This window comes from Hemiscyllium ocellatum, chromosome 6 (genome assembly GCF_020745735.1).
Source record: "Hemiscyllium ocellatum isolate sHemOce1 chromosome 6, sHemOce1.pat.X.cur, whole genome shotgun sequence".
NCBI classification, from domain to species: domain Eukaryota; kingdom Metazoa; phylum Chordata; class Chondrichthyes; order Orectolobiformes; family Hemiscylliidae; genus Hemiscyllium; species Hemiscyllium ocellatum.
Window position 1 is genome coordinate 85,427,583 of NC_083406.1, and position 22,626 is coordinate 85,450,208.

The 22,626-nt window shown below is 39.1% G+C and overlaps 1 protein-coding gene across 2 annotated transcripts in view; it reads left to right on the forward strand.

The window, feature by feature from the left end:
- nup58 (nucleoporin 58) overlaps positions 1–22,626 on the forward strand; it is a 58,742-nt gene that overhangs the window by 22,659 nt on the left and 13,457 nt on the right. For both annotated transcript variants that reach the window (XM_060826739.1, XM_060826740.1), the window contains exons 7-13: positions 167–197; positions 5,346–5,411; positions 5,504–5,678; positions 6,687–6,766; positions 8,229–8,347; positions 11,765–11,847; positions 22,299–22,497. In XM_060826739.1, coding sequence (XP_060682722.1) covers positions 167–197; positions 5,346–5,411; positions 5,504–5,678; positions 6,687–6,766; positions 8,229–8,347; positions 11,765–11,847; positions 22,299–22,497 — 753 coding nt within the window. The remainder of the gene's footprint in view (positions 1–166; positions 198–5,345; positions 5,412–5,503; positions 5,679–6,686; positions 6,767–8,228; positions 8,348–11,764; positions 11,848–22,298; positions 22,498–22,626) is intronic.

Sequence of the window (22,626 nt, forward strand, 5' to 3'; positions counted from 1 at the left end):
CTAGTAATTGCTTGGATGTTTTGAATCCCTTTTGAAGGGGAACTGGGCCTGTTCCATTCTCCTTGACATTTGTTCGTTTGTAAATGTTCTGCTTTGTTGTATGTAATGTTGCTTTTTAAAAAGTGCAATTAGATGCATTAATAGGGTGTATATTTATCCATTACAGATGATAAAGGTTCAACTGGAGTTAGGCCTGAGTAAGTATATTTGTATCTAAGCATAAGTATAATTTTTTTTTAAAGAAATCTTAGGCAGCTTGTGAAGGGATAACTTCTGCCACAAATGTCAGTCAGCCACTGCTCATTCCACCTGTTTGTTTGCTATTGAAGTATTTTGTGAGTAACAGCACTTCTTCCTGCAGATCTTGTGTATCACATCCACACTGTACCAAAGTTCAGTGTTTCATCCTGACAATCCCAGTTTTCTTACATCTTTACAACTTCACTCATTTGAACAGAAGGGTGAATATCCATCACACTCCATTGTTCTATTTGACTCCAAGAAGTGTTTCTGATTCCACATTTATTCATTGTATGCATGAAGTGGGTATTAACTGAGGATTAATTTATGTTTCTATCTTTGATAACCACCATGACCACTGCTGATTGTCTTTTTTTTAAACAACAACTTTGGTCCATTAAAGTCCATTTTAGGAAAGGAAATCTTAATTGGTCAGTCTTACATATGACTTCAGGTCCCCATCAATGAGGTTGATTCTCAACTGTTCTGGCATGAAAATGGCCCAGCCAGTGATTCCACAATGACGAATAAAAAATAAATTCTTATTCATACATTCTGATTTGGTTGGGGGTGGTTGTTGTACAAAGCACAACTGTTGTGTGGTTAGCACTGAAGACTCTCAATGCCAGGGACTTGGGTTCAATTCCAACTTTGGGTGACTGTGCAGATTTCACGTAGACATTCTCCCCATTTCTGTGTGAATTTCCTCCAGGTGCTCCAGTTTCCTCCTACGGTCCAAAGATGTGAAGGTTAGGTGGATTGGCCATGGGAAATTTGGGGTTCCAGGGATAGTGTGGGAAAGTAGGATGCTCTTTGGAGGATTGGTGCAGACTTGATGGGTTGAATGACCTCTCTGCCCTAGAGATTCTATGATTGAGATTCCACTTGAGTTTAGAAGAATGCGAGGTGATTTCATCGAAACTGATCAGTTTCTTAAGCAGCTTCACAGAATAAACACAGAGGATGTTTTCCCTCCTGAGAGAGGCATATTTTCAGAATAAAGAGGTACTAATTTAAGACTGAGGAGGAATTTCTTCTATCAGACGATTGAGATTCTTTGGAACACCTTCCCACAAATAGCTGTACGAACTTGTGTATGTTTAAGTCTGAGATAGGTAGATTCTTGATCAGTAGGGGAAAAGTCAAGAATGTGGATATGGTTTCAGCCACACGGCTGCAGTACTCTTGCAGAGGAAGACAACGATTCGTTGTCCTCCATAAGTTAGTTGCTGCACCTGCACACTTCCTTTCAGTGACCTGTGTAAAAGGACACCAAGGTCCCTTTTTGTACACGAACATTTCCCCAGTCTATCACTTTAAATAGTACTCTGCCATTTAATTTTTTCCTACCAAAGTGGGCAATGTCACATTATCCATGTTATACTGCATCTGGTATGCAATCAGCCCACTTGTTCATCTTGTCTGAATTACTGTGAATCCCCTTTACTTGTTGCCACTCATACCTCCACTTGGTTTTGCATTGGCTTGCATTTCAAAGGGCACCTGAGAGTCTGGAACCCACGTATAGACCAAAGAAGGTGACCGATTTCCTTCCCGAAAGAGGACAAGTTGAAGTTATTTATTGAATTGTCTTTTCAACATCGGCGATAATCTGTTTTCATACCAACTTTATATAAACAGATCCCGTAATTGAATTTAAATTTCAGCAGGTGCTATGTCGAAGCTTCTGATCTACTTTTCTGGTCTATTGACTGATAATATATCATTACCTCCCCAAATCTTGGAATTCCTTATTGAGCACTAAAGTCATAGAGATGTACAGCATGGAAACAGACCCTTTGATCCAACCGTACATGCCGACCAGATATCGCAACCCAATCTAGTCCCACCTGCCAGCACCCAGCCCATATCCCTCCAAACCCTTCCTATTCATATACCCATCCAAATGCCTCTTAAATGTTGCAATTGTACCAACCTCCACCACTTCATTCCATACACTCACCACCCTCTGCGTGAAAAAGTTGCCCCTTAGGTCTCTTTTATATCTTTCCCCTCTCACCCTAAACCGATGCCCTCCAGTTCTGGACTCCCCGACCCCAGGGAAAAGACTTTGCCTATTTATCCTATCCATGCCCCTCATAATTTTGTAAACCTCTATAAGGTCAACGCTCAGCCTCCAACGCTTCAGGGAAAACAGCTCCAGCCTGTTCAGCCTCTCCCTATAGCTCAAATCCTCCAACCCTGGCAACATCCTTGTAAATCTTTTCTGAACCCTTTCAAGTTTCACAACATCTTCCCGATAGGAAGGAGAACAGAATTGCACACACTATTCCAAGAGTGGCCGAACCAATGTCCTGTACAGCTGCAACATGACCTCCCAACTCCTGTACTCAGTACTCTGACCATTATAGGAAAGCATACCAAACGCCGCCTTCACTATCCCATCTACCTGTGACTCCACTTTCAAGGAGCTTTGCACCTGCACTCAAGGTCTCTTTGTTCAACAACACGCCCGAGCACTTTACCACTAAGTGTATAAGCCCTGCTAAGATTTGCTTTCACAAAATGCACCACCTCGCATTTATCTGAATTAAACTCCATCTGCCACTTCTCAGCACGTTGGCCTATCTGGTCCAGATCCTGTTGTAATCTGAAGTAACCCTCTTAGCTGTCCACTACACCTCCAATTTTGGTGTCATCTGCAACCTCTTATGCTTGCATTCAAATCATTTATGTAAATGACAAAAAAGTAGAGGACCCAGCACTCCTTGTGGCAGTCCACTGGTCACAGGCCTCCAGTCTGAAAAACAACCCTCCACCACCACCACCACCTTCTGTCTTCTACCTTTGAGCCAGTTCTGTGTCCAAATGGCTAGTTCTCCCTGTATTCCATGACCTCTAACCTTGCTAATCAGTCTCCCATGGGGAACCTTGTCGAATGCCTTACTGAAGTCCATATAGATCACATTTACTGCTCTGCCCCCCTCAATCCTATTTGTCCCTTTTTCAAAAATCTCAATCAAGTTTGTGAGACATGATTTCCTATGCACAAAGCCAAGTTGACTATCCCTAATCAGTCCTTGCCTTTCCAACTACATGTACATCCTGTCCCTCAGGATTCCCTCCAACAACTTGCCCACCACCGAGGTCAGGCTCGCTGGTGTATAGTTCCCTTGCTTGTCTTTACTGCCCTTCCTAAACAGTGGCACCACGTTTGCCAACCTCCAGTCTTCCGGCACCTCACCTGTGACTATCGATGATACAAATATCTCAGCAAGAGGCCCAGCAATCACTTCTCTAGCTTCCCACAGAGTTCTTGGATACACCTGATTAGGTCCTGGGGATTTATCCACCTTTACCCGTTTCAAGACAACCAGCACTTCCTCCTCAGTAATCTGGACATTTTGCAAGATGTCACCCTCATACTGGCTTGAGGACTGCATGCTTCAAGAAAGAGCCTCACTACCATCTTCTCAAAATTTAGTATTGACTTGTATTCATGTAGCACTTCAGATGCAATACGAAGTATCAAAGCATAAAATCAAAATCTTGATACCGGACCACAAGCAGGTGTTAGAGCAGGTAGCTAAAAGTAAATCAAAGAAATAGATTTTAATGAGCATCTTTTAAAAGAAGAAAAAGAGGTAGAAAAGTTAAAGGGCAATGAATGAAGAGCTGGAAGGTGGCATTAGACTGTGATGATACTTTTTTTTGTTTGACTTGAAGGTGATTGATCGAATGGCTGCTTTTTGCACCATTAAGTTTCTATCCTTTTGTACCTTGAAGATGGAAATAAAGGCTTGGTGGTTTGGGGAAAGAATTTCAGAGATTACTGTCACCTGAAGGCCTAATTAAATGGTGAGCTAACTAAAATAGGGGATGCTAAAGAGACCAGATTTAGATTAGCACAGATAGCTAGGAATGTTTACCTGTTCAAACTTGTTCTGCTGTCCTTATGCTCCAAATGCCATTTCCCTTATCCCTTTTCCAAACATGTAGAAATCAAAAGCTGTTATCAGTCTTTAGATTCAAAATTAGTAAGTGACCCAGCATTAATTGGCATTTTGAGGAAGAGATGTAAACTCTTACCCTGGAGAGTTGTGGGCTGAAGGAGATTAGAGATGAGAATCAAGAATCATCTGGAGAGATCTGAAAACCGGGATAAGAATGTACTATCATGATTTTTTTTTCAAACCAGGAGACAATATAATCTTATTATGTTCAGGGATGATAGGTAAACAGTGCATAGATAGCAGAGTTTTGGAATGTCAATTTTATGAAATGTAAAAATATTGGAGACCAAGCAAGAGTCGGTTAAAATAATCCAGTCTCGAGAAAGCCAAAGATTTGAATGAGGGTAAAGGCAGGGGTGGAGTCTGACGATGTTACAAAAGTGTAAATTGGCAGTGATCGTGCAGATATGTGAAGTAAAATTCAACTTGGAAACATATCCAACACCAAGATTGCAAAGAATTTGATTTAGCTTTTAGTTTGCCAGAAAGGAAGATGGTGTTTACAACAGACAGAATAAAATGACTTGTGTTTTCCCTTTATAACTGGAGAAAATTTGTAATCATCTGAACGTGTTGGATGTCAGAGAAGCAATTTGATGATATAGAGTAGTGGGTGAGGTAGAGAGAATCTTGTGACGCAGCTGGATTTCAGCAGTAATTCTGAGTGAACTGAACACTTTTTTCAGCTATGCAGTGGTAGATGTTAATAATGATTTGATTGTAGCTTTATTGTGATTCAGCAGTCATATTGCTGCATTATATAAAAATTATAAAGCCTTTTATAAGAAGTATATCGTACATACCATTTCACCATGGTGTCTAAAATTTGTAATACATAACAATTGAAGAAATTTTAAACAGGTTTCACACCAAGTTAACTTGGTGTTTCTTTAAGTGATTCATCTAACCAAACAATATTAATTCACTGTATAATGGAACTTGGAGTTCTTAATAAAAATGTTAAAATATTCTCTTTCTTTAAACTTTCTAGTGTTGATGTAAGGATGGAATGTAGATTATTATAATATCCTCCTACCTTGAATTTATCTACAATGTTTGTCTGTTAAAAATTTTGCAAAGGGACATTTCTCACTATTGACATTTTTAGTCCTTTTTCTGTTTGTTTTCCAGTGATAGCAAAGCCCTGAAAGATGAAAATCTGCCGCCTGTTATCTGTCAAGATGTGGAGCACTTTCAGTGAGTTTTACAAGTTTGATATCCAATCATTAACACTCTCTATTTTCCAATATCTGCATTTAAAGTCATGTGTTCTTTTTACACATTTGTAGGAAGTTTGTGAAAGAACAGAAGCAGGTGCAAGAAGAAATTAGCCGAATGTCCTTTAAAGCTATGTTGAAAGTACAAGAGGATATCAAAGCCCTGAAACAATTATTAACAGTAGTTGCCAGCGGACTTCAGAGAGATTCACTTGCCATTGACAAGCTAAAGATAGAATCTGCACAGGTAAATAAAAATTGCCAGAGATTTTTCATAAGCATGTAATTAAAACTAGTTTTGAAAAATAAATGGTATAATTCTAGCTACCTAAAAGTTAAAATCTGATGCATTTGGGACTTCAAGGGTAGAGATTAAAGTCAGTAATATTTTACAATAACCATTGAGCTATATTCAATTTTTTCCCCCATTGTTTTAATAAAAAGACTGTTTTAAACATAAAATACTCATTAAAATCGAGAAAAGAATTTTGATTTGCTGGCATTGAGACCAGTCCATTTTATTCTCAAAGTAAGATCAGTTGTGTTTTTATGTGTTCACAGAAATGCAGGAGATCGCACAGAATTACAGCGTAGAATAGTACAGCACAGAAGGTGGTCATTGATCCCTTTTTAACCATATATAGAAATGGGTTTTAAGTCTTAGATTTTCCTCTTGAATTGTGTCACTTACTTATTGTGACTTTAGCTGGAAGCAAAAATGTGTTCCGTCATCAAATAATGTGATTGTGCTCAAGTTAAATCTTTACCATGTTTTCAATCCTAACAACACATGGTATAAAATAACTATGCAACAGGTTTCCTGTATTGACCTACTAACCAGAGGCCTTTGGAAAATTTACAACAAAAAAGCTCTGTAGAAGAGGGGGGTTACTAATGGAATGAAAGACCTGCAGGCACCAGTGACCACTTTATGGAATCTTGCAGAAGTCAGATGCTTTATGCTGTAGCTGGTGTACATGTTTAAGCTGCTGTCTGGAGGTGATAAACTTTCCAGAAATCTATTAAGGAAGACTACTCTAAACCTTAAAATAATTTGTTAGGCTTAGCAATACGCCTTTTGGATGCATCAAGCATCTTTCCAAATTAGGCATAGCCACCAAACAGAAAAGTGATCTCCTGTAAATCTGAAAGTACCAAATGGTGAAAGAAAACCTTTTGAAGTTAGCCTGAATTGCAAGTAGAGATAAGATTGAAGAAAAGCCACTTTAAATAAAAATATTGAATTTATTCATAGGAGCTTAAAAATGCTGAAATAGCACTCAGGACACAGAAGATACCACCAGGACTTCAACATGAAAATACAGCACCAGCAGAGTAAGTTAATGGATGAGTCAGCAAATGAGAGGTCTAGGATACAATTTAAGTTTTTAAATTGAACTAATGCTGCAGTAGAAGGTCTTTAATGTTGATAATATGAATTTTGCACAATGTTTTTTTTAAAGCGTGAATTATAAACACTTCTGTCAAATTCAAGTTGCTGCTTTGCAGATGAATTGGCTGGTTGGCGGCAACTTTATATTTTTATCTGCATAGTCCAGTTTCACTCTCCGTGCGAAGCCAAATGACCATAGTATTCAGCTGACTGTTGATTCAACTGAATATTGAGTAAGAAATTGTGCATTTCGAAAATAACATTAAGAAATCGCACCCTAAACTTGCTGATTGATGTTCACCTCTGATGGGGTGAAGATTTTCCTCTTCAACAAAGATGGCTTCGTGATCCCAGGTTGATTTCCTATCTTTTCGTTATTTGCATGCAGTATCCCTTCAACTCTACAGTTATAGACATGCTGTGCAAAGATATTGCTAAGAGATACCCGTTGGAGGTACAAACTACAGTACCATTTCTTCTGACATTTGAACTCTGACCTGAATGCTTGCAGGATTCAGTGATGTCCTATAAGCAAATGTGTCAAATTGCAGGAAACACTTCATACACACAAATTTAGGCTGAGATGGGAGAACATTTGCACCATACATCCCAAAGTTGTTCTCTGATCTTGTCTACTCAAAGTCATTGTAAAAATAATGGGCGAAGTGAAACATATAAATATACTAGATAGGAGTAGACCATTTGGCCATTTGAGCTTGCTGTGCCATTCGGTATTATCATGGCTGATCATCCAACACAGTATCCTGTTTCCACTACCTTCTAACACTCTTTAATCTCTCTTGTCCATAGAATTATATCTAAATCCTTGAAAACATTAAATGTTTTGGTCTCAGCTACTTACTGTGGCAGAGAATTCTGCAGGCCAAATTCCTTCATGACAAAGCCTAGGCCTGCTGGTTTTGCTTTTTAATTTTAGGTTGTGCTGCTTAATAGAAACTGTGTTTTAAAAAAAAAATGACATGTAAACTTGTCTGCTGTTTACATTTGAAACACCTAAATTATTTTAACTCTGATGTTATAGGTTTTTGACTAGTCTCTCAGGATACACAGTTTCTAAATGTGTCCATGGCAAGATCATCCACATGTTCCAAATACATCACCATTGAAGTTTCATCAGTTGTTTCCTGAAAACTGCCTCCTTCATCTTATTTCTTTAACCACATTCTCTCTACACTTAACGAGCTCTGTCTTTTTATTAAGAAATATTATGGATTTCATCAGTGAGACATCATGATTGTCCATTCGCTAACTGATTGCATTTAAGTTTAGCTAGTCAAGTAACTTTGTAAATTTTGTCTATTCAAGTAGTTAATGCACATGAAAATAATCATATGCTACATTGAATTTCAACAGGCCTGCTAATTTTGAGTCATATTTTAACAGCTATTTCAGACAGCTGGTTGAACAGTTTGAGGTTCAGTTACAGCAGTACCGACAGCAAATAGAGGAACTGGAAAATCACCTTGCTGCTCAGGCTAACAGTTCACATATGACTCCACAAGGTTTGGCTTATTTAAAAAGAAAAGTTTATTTTGTCACTTAAAGAAGCATGGTGGTGAATTATCATGAATTATGTTTTTACCATTTTTGAGTCGAATATCTGACTACTATAAAAGATTTGTTCATTTGTAGTGAAATCTTTTTGCACTAGTGCAGTGCGGTATTGCTCTCCACCATCAAGCATAAACTTGAAATGTAAGCTTGGCATCACCAGTAATTTGTAATTTCAATTTAAAAAAGAGCAAAGGGTTAAGTGAAAAAGGAAATCCTATGCATTGAGACCACCCAACACCCACACCACTTAAATGATAAACTTCGTTGCCACATATTGTAGTGCTGGAAGTATAAAATATGGGCTTGACACTATCTGGGACAAAGTAGCTTGCTTGATTGGCACTTTAACCCCTCAGCTAACCCTAACCTGTCTTCTCCAAGGCAATTAGGGATAGGTATACATGCTGTCCTAGCCAGCAACACTCTCATCCCATGAGCAAGTGAAAAAACACTTGTAGTCTTGATTTCCATTTCTAGCATAAAGTAAATACAACCAGTACTAGAAGAAAAGAAAAACTGTATATAACAGTTGTCCCTTTTTTATATTTGCCCTTTTACTTTTCAGTCACCGTTTTTAAACAGAAACATCAATTTACATTGCTTGTGTCTGTCACTTTTTTTTATTGCTTAATAGTAAAATTTTGAAAATATTTTATTCCCATCCTTCTCTAAAGCATCTTTGCTGTTTCAAAACTATTAATGCTTAATCACAGTAGAGGCCAGTGGTAGAGAGCAGAATACAAAGTTTTATTTTTATAGTAAATCATTGTTGGATGTGAGCATAAGGGATCTAGTTAGTAAGTTTGCTGATGACACCAAAATTGGAAGTGTAATGGACAGCAAAGAAGGTTACCTTAGATTACAATGGGATCCTAATCAGCTGGGCCAGTGGGCTGAGAAGTGGCAGATGGAGTTTAATCTGGATAAATGTGAAGTGCTGCATTTTGGAAACATGGGTAGATAGGATAGTGAAGAAGATGTTTGGTATGCTTTCTTTTATTGGTCAGAGTATTGAGTACAGAGGTTAGGCGGTCATGTTGCAGTTGTACAGGACATTGGTTAGGTCACTATTGGAATGTTTTAGGCAATTCTGGTCTCCTTCCTATCGGAAAGATGTTGTGAAATTTGAAAGGGTTCAGAAAAGATTTACAAGGATGTTGCCAAGGTTGGAGGATTTGAGCTATAGGGAGAGGTTGAATAGGCTAGGACTGTTTTCTCTAGAGCGACAGAGGCTGAGGAGTGATCTGTATAGAGTCTTATAATATCATCAGGGGCAGGGATAGGATAAATAGACAGTCTTTTCCCTGGGGTGGATGAGTCCAGAACTAGAGGACATAGGTTTAGGATGAGAGGGGAAAGATATAAAAGAGACCTAAGGGGCAAATTTTTCATGCAGAGGGTGGTACGCGTATGGAATGAGCTGCCAGAGGAAGTGGTGGAGGCTGGTACAATTGCAACCTTTAAAAGGCATCTGGATGGGTATATGGATAGAAAGGGTTTGGAGGGATATGGGCCAGGTGCAAGCAGATTAGGGTTGGGATATCTGGTCGGCATGGACGAGTTGGACTGAAGGGTCTGTTTCCATGCTGTACATCTGTATGACTCTATTATACGCCTTATGTGACCTCGATTTTTGGAACTGAAGGGAGCTATTCAGCTCATCTTTAGCCAACAATTTATGGCAAGCGATTTGCACTGATGTCAGAGTGTCTTCTAAAACCCATAGCCATTCATTCAATAAGTTGGTTGGGAACAGGAAGGAACATTGTTGGCTTTGTACCCTTACTCCTTGCTTTTCCACAACTAGATATTTAAAAAGATGAGACAAATTACTTTGATAGGGATTGTAAGCAAATAAATTTCAGCATTCAGTGCACAAATCATTGAAAACTACTACTACTCTGAAAGACTAAGAGAATGTTGCCCTTTATCTCAAGAGCATAACATTTAAAGTTGATGTTTCGATTATACAGAACCTTGATCATACCCTTATTGATGTATTGAATTTTAAATATCAAACATCAAGATTGGTATACTTCTTGCAATAGATACAATGCTGATTCACCAGATTGATACCTTGTGATCCTTTGAATTTAGAAGGTTAAGCGGTGAACTAGTTGTCATACTAAAAAGTTTTTCAGAATTCCATCGAATTCTGATCACTCTATTTCAGGCAGTGTTGTCAAAATGCAAGAAGTTTAACTATGAGGAAAAATATAGATAGATTTGGGTCCTCCTCTTTGGAATAGAGACTGTGTGAAATATAATTGAAGTGTATAAAATTATGAAAAGCCTAAATCAGCCTATTTCCCATCAAAGAAAAGTCAGTAACAAGGGGGGCATAGATGGAATATAATTGATTTAAGGTGGAGTTGAGAACTTTATTTTTCACCTACCAGATGTGGGGTCTGGAACACTGTCTGAAATGGCATTGAAGGCAGAAAATCACATTTATGAAGTATTTAATATGCACTTGAATGGACTTTACCCACAAATGGTACAGATTGAGAGTTGGCAAGTGGGATTAGATTGGCCAATCTTTGTGGTGGCACGGACATGCTGGGCTAAGTGGCTTTCTTCTGTGTAAAGTCCTGGAAATATTCTTAAGCAAAACTTAACTGTATTAGCTGAATAGAGAATGTAATTAGCAGAGAATGTTTAAACAGCAATCTGTGTATTTTTACTGTCATAAACATATTCTGCAGTTTAAAAGTATTTTTGTTTCCTGAATTTAAGGTATATCAAAGCTAATATGAAAGAATTTTCCTTTTTTTTTGCTTCCCACTAACAACATTTAAGCTCAGCCAGATCATAAGTGATGACAAACTGTGAAGTTTCCATTTTCTCAACACTGCCTTTTGTCAATATTTTTTGGGAGTTGAAAACTAATAAAAACTTAATTGCGGCAGTTGCAGAGAAACTGGCAATAGAGACCAAACTCCTTGGAGAAGTGAATCCTGCTAAAACAGCTTAGAAAAAGGAACTATTTCAGCAAATTTTAAATTATTTATGCTTGTGTATCTTTGAGGCAAAAGGAACCCTAGTTTAGTTGCTGCTCAAATAATAACTACCCACCCCCCTGCCCCAACAGTCCCCCAGACCTTGACTAGGACAAAAAAAAAACAGGATGCTAATCAGTGACATTCTTGTGAAATGAATAGGTGGTCATGATAGAATTGTACTTAACAGTTATTTCCTTCACAATAAAGTAGCAAGCCATTGCTTGCATTTGGATATTAACAACTTGGATGGGTTTTTAAAACATACATATGGAACCACACCAAAGGAGTTGAGAACATATGATAATAAACATTGAGTTAATAAAGGATGTTTTGATTGTTTAACCATTTTTGTCATTCCTGCAGATTTGTCTCTTGCAATGCAGAAAGTATACCAGACTTTTGTGGCTTTGGCTGCCCAACTCCAGTCAATTCATGAAAGTGCAAAGGTAGGGCTTGAATTTGAATATTATAATCTTCAGAATTCTTCTAATAGTTAATATTCTTGAAGAATGGATATTGGTTGCCATAATCTTAGGGGGTGCTTTGTTCAGTTGGCTAGATGGCTTACATTCAGAATCATGCCTGTAACTTGGGTTCAGTTCAGATTCCATCTTGTTTTGCACCTGAGAGTTGAAGGCAGTGGCAAACCAAGAGTTACAAAATAAAATTGCCAAGGGCACAGGCTGAAACCTCAGTCTGAATAATATGCTCATTTATGTTTCAGCATATTTTCATGAACACAACTGATAATTTTTGCAATAACTATGGCAGGGCATTAGTTCAGATAAATCCAACCTCAGCAATATTTTCTTTAATTGTCTATTAAAATCCATGGGTTTCTCATAAAATTCGATTTCAAAATACATTTTAAAAACCCATCAACAACCAAGTTGGTACCTGAAGGTGTTTCTGTGGTAGCAATTCACATGACATGAAATTGAAAACTAATAGTAGCTGCAGTATCTGACTGGCCACACTTTGTCAACATGTTCACATTCTTGCTACTGAAGAGCTCTACAGAAAGATTTGTTCAACCCCCAGGCTTTGAGTATCAGTTCACATGTAAGTTACATCAGAATTTTTTTTTTAGTGTTAAACAGTTAGCTGATTTCAAACACTTACAATGGTAAATATATAAAATATCACAGCCACTTTAAAAGTGGAGACTTTTTACAGGAACCCAGTGTTTCCATACATTTTGAAAAGTGCAGAATCATAAGCACTAACTGTGCAGGGCCTCCAAGTTCTAATGCGATGGATTAGTGGTTAGCACTGCTGTCTCACAGCACCAGGGTCCCAGGTTCAATTCCAGCCTCAGGCAGCTGTCTGTGTGGAGATGGCACATTCTCCCCGTGTCTGCGTGGGTTTCGTCTGGGTACTCAGGTTTCCTCCCACAGTCCAAACCTGTGTAGGTAAGGTGAATTCTAAATTGTCCATAGTTATTAGGTGCATTAGTCAGAGGGAAATGGGTCTGGGTGGGTTACTCTTCGGAGGGTCGGTGTGGACTTATTGGGCCGAAGGGCTTGTTTCCACACTGTAGGAATCTAATCTGATTGCTATTATTTCTAAAAAGCTGAGAGAACCATTCAAAGAACTGAGGATTACTTCATCTTGGGAACATAGGAAATGGTCTTCCTTTTCTCCTGGAGTCTAAGTTATTTAAACCACTTCAACTTATTTTTTCTGTCAACCCTACGAACCATTTCTTCAGATATAATTCAGTGGTCAGCTCTTTATGAACAAACACCAATGATTTAAATAGCATTTGATAACAGTACATGAGGAGAAACTGTTTTCAGTACCAGAGAGATCAGTAAATAAATGACAGATTTGAGGTAAATGTGCAAACCTGCAAAGCTAAAATATTTTATGATTTTAAAAAATTTTTTTGAAAGCTACTGGAAGCAAATTTAGTAATAATTTTGAGAAGGGAATCTGACAAATACTTTGTGGCAGCTTGCAAAGCGAGGAAAGAATGGGGCAGTGAAGCTAATTGGATTGCCCTTTCTAAGCACCAACATAGGCATGATGAGAATCTCCTTCTTTTGTGTCAAATCATTGTATCATTTCTTGCGTTTTGGCTATATTTATTTTTGGGAAGGAAGAAACTGATTTTGCATACAATTAATCCACACAGTGCAATCATTCGAAATCCTGATTAATTTATTTTCTGTGCTATTACACAAGGCTAGCAAGACCCAGTGCTAGTTTATTTTCTAAATGGGGAGAAAATTCAGAAGTCTGAAGTGTAAAGAGACTTGGGCGTTCTAGCCCAGGATCCCCTCAAGGTAAATTTACAAGTTGAGTCAGTAGTTAGGAAGGCAAATTCAGTGATGGCATTAATGTTGACAGGATTTGAATATAAAAGCAGGGATGTGCTTCTGAGGCTCTATTAAGGTCTGGTCAAGCCACATTTGGAATATTGTGCACATATCTCCAGAAGGATGAGCTGGCCCTAGACCATGTTCAGAGGAGATTCATGAGAATGGTCCCAGGAATGAACATTTTAACATGAGGAACGTTTGAGGACTCTAGATCTATACTCAATGGAGTTTAGAAGGTTGAGGGTGGATCTAATTGAAACATACAGAAGATTGAATGGCCTGGACAGAGTAGATGATGGAAAAATGTTTCCATTGATTGGAGAGACTAGGACCCAAGGGCACAGCCTTAGAGTGAAGGGAAGACCTTTTAGAACAGAAATGAGAAATGTCTTCAGCCAGAGAGTGGTGAATCTGTAGAGTTCACTCCTCCAGAAGGCTGTGGAGGCTAGGTCATTTAATATATTAAAGACTGAGATAGGTTCTTGATTGTCAAGGGGATCAAGCGTCATGGGAAAAAAAAGGTGAATGGGGTTGACAAATGTGTGAGCCATGATTGAATGGTAGAGCAGACTCAGTGGGCTGAATGGCCTAATTTCTGGTCCTAAGTCTAATGTTCTTATTCTATTCTAAATCGAGATGAGCTGGGGGGTGGAATGCATTAAATGGTGCAAAAGCATGGCATGAAGTTGTGAAGAACCAACAGAAAATGGGAGTTAAAGATCAAATACTTACTTTTTCGTGGAGAAACTCCCCAAAATGAAACCTCACCCAATCAGGGTTAATATGTCCTTTTTTAAATTAAAATTTTAGTGAAGATTATCCCTAGGTGGATTCTTCATAGCAGTGCTCAACCACTCACCACCTTGTTTTCCTCATACATGTGTGGAGATGGTGCAATAGGGATAATGAGCTGGACTCATAATTCAGAGGCCTAAGATAACGCTTTGTAGACATGGATTGAAACTTCACCATGGTAACTGGGGAGTTTGAATTCAGTTAATAAACATTCCAACCTTAAGGGGTGGGGGTGTAGGTTTGCTTGCTTAGATGTAGGTTTGATATCCAGACGTTTCATTACCTGGCGAGGTAACATCATCAATGGCCACCTCCAAGTGAAGCAAAGCTGTGGTCTCCTGCTTTCTATTTATGTTTGTCCTGGATGAGATTCCTGGGATTTGTGGTGATGTCATTTCCTGTTTGTTTTCTGAGGAATTGAAAGATGGTATCTAGATCTATGTGTTTGTTTATGGCGTTGTGTTGGAGTGCCAGACCTCTAGGAATTTTTTGGCACGTCTTTGCTTAGCCTGTCCCAGGATAGATGTATTGTCCCAGTTGAATTGGTGGTTCCTTTCATCCATGTGTAGGGCTACGAGGGAAAGGGGGTCATGTCTTTTTGTGGCCAGCCAGTGTTCGTGTATCCTGGTGGCTAACTTTCTTCCTGTTTGTCCTCAAACAAAAACTAACAAACTTAAAAGTTCCAGTACAACCCATGGACAAAACCAATGTCATCTACAAAATTCCATGCAAGGACTGCCACAAGCACTACGTAGGTCAAACAGGAAGAAAGGTAATGAAATGTCTAGATATCAAACCTACAGCTCAGTGAACAAACCTACACCTCAACCTGAGCTACAAACCTTGCTAAAATTCCAACCTTAAGCCTAGTCTCAGTGATGATGGCCAGGGAGCCTCAAGTGGAAAAATCTATCTGATTCACTCATGTATTTTTAGAAAAGGAAATCTTCAGTTCTTAATTGGTCTGGTTAAAGTGACTCAGTTTAAGTGCAATTAGAGATCTGCTACAATTGCTGACCTTGTTAGTAATGCCCGCAGCTCATAAGAGTTAAGGAAATAGTGAAATGTTGGCCTCTTTAAAATTTGATACCTTTCCAGTGCTGATGAATCTGAGACAAACATTTTCTGCAGCATGTTACTTTTACTTCAGTAAAACATAAGACTATGAAATAATAATCCCTAGTTTGAATTAGAATTTGAGACCAGGCAGTTTTCAGTAAAATAGGAACTCTTTACTTAGGAGTAGGCCATTCAGTCCCTCAAAGCTGTGGAATTTCCCCAGTCCCTCCCACTGATGTATGGCTCTAACAGTCCCATTTATCTAATGACACCGTGACCTTTTGGTATATCTCTCTAACTGCATCTGCTGTAATATGCTGTTCCTATTGAACTTGCTTGCCACATACCCCTCCTCCTCTTCTTTTTTTTTAATCTCCCCCTTTTTCCTTTAACCTATCTTTGCTTCTTTTACCAATCTCTTTCTCTCCTTTTTTTTCTCTAATTCTTCAACTGTCATCACCAGCTCTCCCACCCTCATATTTCCTGTTGTGTTCCTCTCCCTCATACTCCGATTGACCAATTGGTGGGTTTTGGTCTTACTCGCCATGTGAAATAAGACCATAAGACATAGGAGTGGAAGTAAGGCCATTCGGCCCATCGAGTCCACTCCGCCATTCAATCATGGCTGATTGGCATTTCAACTCCACTTACCAGCGTTCTCCCCGTAGCCCTTTTTTTTAAAGATATTTTTATTAGAAATTTAATATTTTGACAGATTTACAAAAATAAACAGAACTTTCAAGCACAAACATTAATATAAAAATAGATCTTAAATATATAATCATCAAAATTCAAAGGAATGATACTAAAGAAGAAAGAAAAACAATGAAACTCAGTTAACTACTAATCTAATCCACAATTATCCAGAGTGTATAGTTGAGTCACTTACATCCTTCAAACAAGAGAAAATGTTCTCTAATACACTCATAACAGTATAATAAAAAGGAAACTATTTCCAAACAATAAGAACAAAAAAAATAAAACATGTTTGAATGGAGATCCTCCCCCTTGTTCTCAGGGGGCCTTACTTCCTTTTTAAAGGTCCACCATATCCTCTCCCAAACAGTGTCCCACCCTTGACCCAGGCGCTCCTTAATAGGATTTAGATATAATACCGAGCTAGAGTTAACAGTGAGCGCCCCACCCCCACCCCTCCCCACCCATACCTGAGTATATCTGATAGCATCAATGCCACGTACAAACACACATAACTATAAAATTACAACTCCAACAAATTACAGTTAAGTATAATAACATAAAATAGCAAGGGAAGACAACCCTGCTCCCAGAAGCAAAAGTAAAGTAGAGTAAAGTATCCATTTCTCCCCACGGAGTGTGGAAGAGGCAAGCCAACATAAATTGTCTCTTACGATTTATTTAAACGAGTCTAAAAGTTCCTTAGTCTCTTCTGGTGATCTAAAATTATACTCTGATCCTTCGTGGTTAAAGCATAACGTCGCTGGGTAGCGTAAGGTGTATTGAATATTTAAGTTCCTTAGACATTTCTTCACCTCATCAAACGCCTTCCTCCTTCGTGCCAAAGCCGGGGAGAAGTCCTGAAATAACATAATCTTGGATCCTTCATGAATCATGGCTTTAGGATCCTTTCCAAGCTTTCTGGAGGCGTCCAGAAGTATCTGCCTCTCCCTATAACTCTGCAGCCGGAACAGGACCGGGCGTGGGCGCTGGTTTGGGCCAGATCCGCGTGCTGCGACCCGGTAGGCCCACTCCACCCTTACCCGGTCAGTTTCAGCCCCCAGGTTTAAAAGCTGGGGCAGCCATCGCTCCAGAAATACTACTAACTGTCCCTTCTCTTCTTGTTCAGGGAGGCCCAAAAGACGGATATTCTTTCTCCGATTTCTATTATCCAGGTCATCCATGTAGATTTCAAAGGCCCTGACTCTCTGCTCCAGAGCTCGCACCTGTTCTGCAGCTGTTTGTGCTGCAGCCTCGGAGGTCGTGGCCTTTAGCTCCGCCCCCTTCACTCGGCCCTGTAATTCCTCGAGAGCCTCGCTGTGCTTTTGTAACTTTTCTTCGAATGCATTCCATCTCTGTCTGGATTCTACAATGAAATTGACGAGTGTCGTTTCCAGCCTGGCAATCATCTCTTCAAGGCCTGTTTTTACATCAGCTGCAGCCGGAGGAGGAGAGGAGGGTGGGGGAGGGGTCTTTGTTTTCTGAGAGCTGCGGGATCCCTTTGGTTTACTCATTATCCACTTAATATTAAACTGCTTAAATATAATAGTAAGCAGCTAATTAAGGTTAGAAATTTTTTTTGGGTGGTTTGGTAAGTGTGGTGCGGGTGAGTAACTCACTTTACCCAGGTTTTGGGAAGAGCACTGTAAACTCAGACTTGCTGAGTCGCCGCCATCTTGGATCTCCCTCCCCGTAGCCCTTAATTCCTCTAAATGTTGCACAGAATTAGCTAGTCTTAATATGAACAGCAAAATAGTGCGGATTGGCTGCATCTTTCTTCATGTGTTAAATTCCCAATCTGTACGACTTTAAGGAAATACTATTCAAAACACTGATACCTAAACAAAAATGTGGAAAGTAGTTGCTTGCTCCTTAAAACTATAAGGTGTAGGGGCAGAAATAGATCATGCGGCCCATCAAGTCTGCTCCACTATTCAGATGAGATCATGGCTGATCTGATGAACCTCCATTCCAATTTCCTGCCTTATCACCATAACGCAGATTCCTGTACTAACTTTTTAAAAAAATCTCAATTGTGAATATGCTTAATGTCCTGGCGTAGACAGCCCTCTGTGATAAAGAATTACACGATGACTTCGGCTCAGAAAATATTTCTCCTCGTATCTGTCTTAAATGGGCAACCCCTTATTCTGAAGGTATGCCTCTGGTCCCGAGATTCTCACAGTAGGAGAAACAACCTCCTGCGTCTACTCTGTCAAGCCTCCTAAGAATCTTGTATATCTCCCATACAAAATCTCATTCTTCCAAACTCTAATGAAAAGAGAAAAGTGAAAGGTGGAAAAGATTAGTGGCAAACCAAAGGACTGTGAAAGCTTCAAAACCAAAAGTTGAACAGAAGGAAGAAAATAAACTGAGGGCAAATTAGCAAATAATACAAGAACAGATAGCAAGAGCTTCTTTGAATACATAAAAGGAAGGAGGCCAAAGTGAATATAGCTATCTTGGACAACGAGGATGGGGAAATAAAAATGAAGCAGGAATAATGGATTTAATGAATATTAAATATCCACTTACAACCTTCTGTACCTCTCCTGAAAAGAGAGTCTCTCCATTTGAAGAATCAAGCTCATGAACCTTTTCTAATACCAGTATACCTTTCCTTAGATAAGGGGAGCACAACTGCTCATAATATTCAAGCTGTGGCCTTTTATAATTTCAGCAGGTGTTCACTATTTGTATAAAGTGAAACAAAGAAGAACAAATTGCTGGAGAAACTAAGCAAATCTGGCAGCATCTGTGCAGAGAGAAGTTAATGTTTTAAGTCCAGTTACCCTTGTTGTGGTTCTGTTTGCCGAGCTGGGAATTTGTGTTGCAGACGTTTCGTCCCCTGTCTAGGTGATATCCTCAGTGCTTGGGAGCCTCCTGTGAAGCGCTTCTGTGATCTTTCCTCCGGCATTTATAGTGGTTTGAATCTGCCGCTTCCGGTTGTCAGTTCCGGCTTCTTCTCCAGTTACCTTTCTTCAGAACTGATAGCAGCTGGTAGGCAAAGATGATAATTATGCTGCTGTCAGGTAGGAGTGAGAAAGAGAGAGAAATTAGCAGATGCGAATGACGGAGCCAGAGGGAGAAAATTAGGCAAGCAAAGGGAATGTTGATAGTAAGGCAGGGAGGAAGAAAAGCTGGCTTGGTGGTGATAGGGTGGTAATCAGGAGATAAATGTGGGCTGACTGTGTTGAAAGCAACCCAAGTCATGACAGGACCTAGGGTGAAGAGATGGCTAATTGACAAGGCAGGAGATGTTGATGCTTTAAAGTTGTTAAACTTGATGTTGAGACCTGACAGCTGTAAAGTTCTCAAGCAGAAGATAAGGTGTTGTCCTGGCAGCTTCTGTTGAGCCTCACCAGAGCACTGTAGCAGGCCTGAGACACAAATGTTGGCATGTTGAAATGACAAGCTACTGGAAGCGCCAGGTCATTTTCACAGACAGAACCTGGGTCTACTGCAAAGTGATCATTCCCTCTGCAGACTCATAGTGACATCCTCACAACTTGCCTTTCTAATTATTTTAGTCATCTGCAAACATGGCAGTGATACATTCATGTCCCTCTTCTAAGTTGTTAATATGCATTGTAAATAATTGTGTCCCCAGCACTTATCGCTGTGGCACTTCACTAGCTACAGGTTTAACATCATGGGTACTTATGGTTCTTTTACGTTTTCAGAATCCAAATATATTACATCTTCTGATTTCATTTTCTTTCTTTATTCCTTGTTACTTCTTAACAATCTTGAGTAAATTTGTTAGGCATGTTTTTCCTTTGAAGCCCATGCTGAATCTGCTTGATTTTATTATCTATTTCAAAATGTTTTGCTATTATATTCTTTATGATAGATAAACATTTTCCTGATGATAGATGTTAAGCTAGCTGGCCTGGACTTATCTGTTTTCTGTGTGCCCCTTTTGAATAAGGGTTTAACATTGGCAATTTTCCAAATGTCTGGAACTTCTCTCGAATCTAAGAGCTCTTGGCGATTACTGCCAGTGCACCCACTATCTCTGTGTAGCTCCTTTTAATTTTCAGATGCAACCCAAAAGGGTTAAGGGCACTTAACTGTCTTTTAGCCCTGTTGGTTTCCTGAGAACATTTTTTCTCTAGCGATTAGTTAGTGTGTATATTTCCTCCCACCCACTTGACCCCCCCCCCCCCCCCCCCCATTTATTCAGTACTTTTGGAATGCTCTTAATATCCTCAACAGTGAAGAACAATGCTAAATATTCATTAAATCCATTATTCCTGCTTCATTTTTATTTCCCCACCCCTCGTTGTCCAAGATAGCTGTATTTGGCCTCCTTCCTTTTTATGTATTCAAAGAAGCTCTTGCTATCTGTTCTTGTATTATTTGCTAATTTGCCCTCATAGTTTATTTTCTTCCTTCTGTTCAACTTCTTGGTTTTGAAGCTTTCACAGTCCTATGGTTTGCCACTAATCTTTTCCACCTTTCGCTTTTCTCTTTCAATTTGATAATATCCTTAACTTGATTAACTAGTTTATTCCCCTCCTAGAATCCATTGTCCTTACTGGGATATATCTTTGCTGTGACTGCTAAAGTATTTTCTGGCATTCCCTTTCCCATCCTGCTCTTGCCAACTCAACTTTTATTCCTTTGTAATCACACTTATTTGAGTTTTTTTTAACACCTGAGTTTTTCAGTCTCCAAACTGAATGCTAAAATCTGTCAAGTTTATGATCAGTGTTCCCTCGGGGATTTCTCACGCTGAGATAATTATCAAACCTGCCTCATTGTACATTGCCAGATCCAAAACAGCCTGATCCCTGGTTGGATCCACAAAAGATTGTTCAGAAACTATCACTCTAAGAATTCCTCCATGTGGCTACCTTTGCCAATTCGATTTTCCCAATCTACATGAAGGTTAAAGTCACCTATGATGTGTATTCTACCTTTTTTATATGCCCTCATTATCGGACAGTTACTGTTAGGGGTCTGTGGACTACTCTCAACTGTGCCTTCTTGCCTTGTTATTTATTTCTTAACTCCATCCATATGGATTCTAAACCATCCATCTCAAAAGCTTTTCTTGCTCTTGTACTTATTCCATCACATACTAACAAAGCTTTCCCATCACCCTTCCTTTCTTGTCCCATTTGAAAAGTCACATATTCCTGAATACTTAATTCCCAATGTTGATTTCCTTGAAACCATGTCTCTGTAGTGCCTATAAGATCATACCTAATAACCTGTACTTGTGCTGTTAATTCATTTAATTTGTTCCAAATACCTCTCACACGGAATTAAAGAATCATTAATTTTTCTTTTTTGCCATTTTGTCAACCCCTGAGACTATTTGTTGCTGTTTTCTTATTGTAGCCTGCAAGCCCTTTTTGCTTTGTAAGCCACACTTGCAGAGCACAGTATCTAGTTCCCTACTTTAACACTCTACTACCACCACTAGTTTCTATTTCATTCTCTCACTTAAATGGCTTCCTTTGCCACAATATCGTTGTCATTGTCCCTACTGTACTCCTTGCCCACAAAACTTGCAAGAAACTCGTAACTAAGACAATTGCAGGACAGAGACACTTTAAGAGCTGCCCCTTGAATTCCCATCTCTGTTTCACCTACATTCATATCCTCCTATCCTTGATTATAGTCTGAGTTTGAATTGCCTAATCTAAGGGCTATGTGCACCTCCTGGAGCAAACTCACAACTTGCCCTCACCTGGCGCAGTTAGAAGTTAGTTTATTTAATGTTTAACCAAATAACATAGAACTTTAATGTAAATGTAATAACAGAAGATTCGTCACAGGTATGATTTGATGTGTTAGTTCTGCAAATGCTTATGACATTGGTGATGTTGCACAGTTGTCTTTGTGGCATAGATACATTTATGAATGATCAAATATTGTAATATCCTTTTTCTTAGCTCTGCAATAAGTAATATTTCTTTAATTCTACGAGTTTCAACAACAAAGCCTTTGTTTTACTCTGTAATATCATTGGAATTTGAGCAGTGGTGAAACATGAAATTTTTTTTCTTCAGATTTTAAGAGAGCAGTATCTTGGCTATCGGAAAACATTCCTTGGAGATGCTACTGATGTCTTTGAAGCAAGGCGTGCTGAAACTAAGAAATGGCAGAATGCTCCACGAGTTACAACTGGGCCAACTCCCTTCAGCATACCAAATGCAGCGGCAGTTGCCATGGCTGCAACATTATCACAGCAGCAACAGCCTGCTACAGGTCTGAATGTCTTCAAGTTATAGATGAATAGTGTTGAGACAAATATCTGGTTAAAATGGGTCATACCATATAGTGAACAAATATATTACTCTTTATTGTCTTCCTGGATACATCTCCATGGTCTTACTG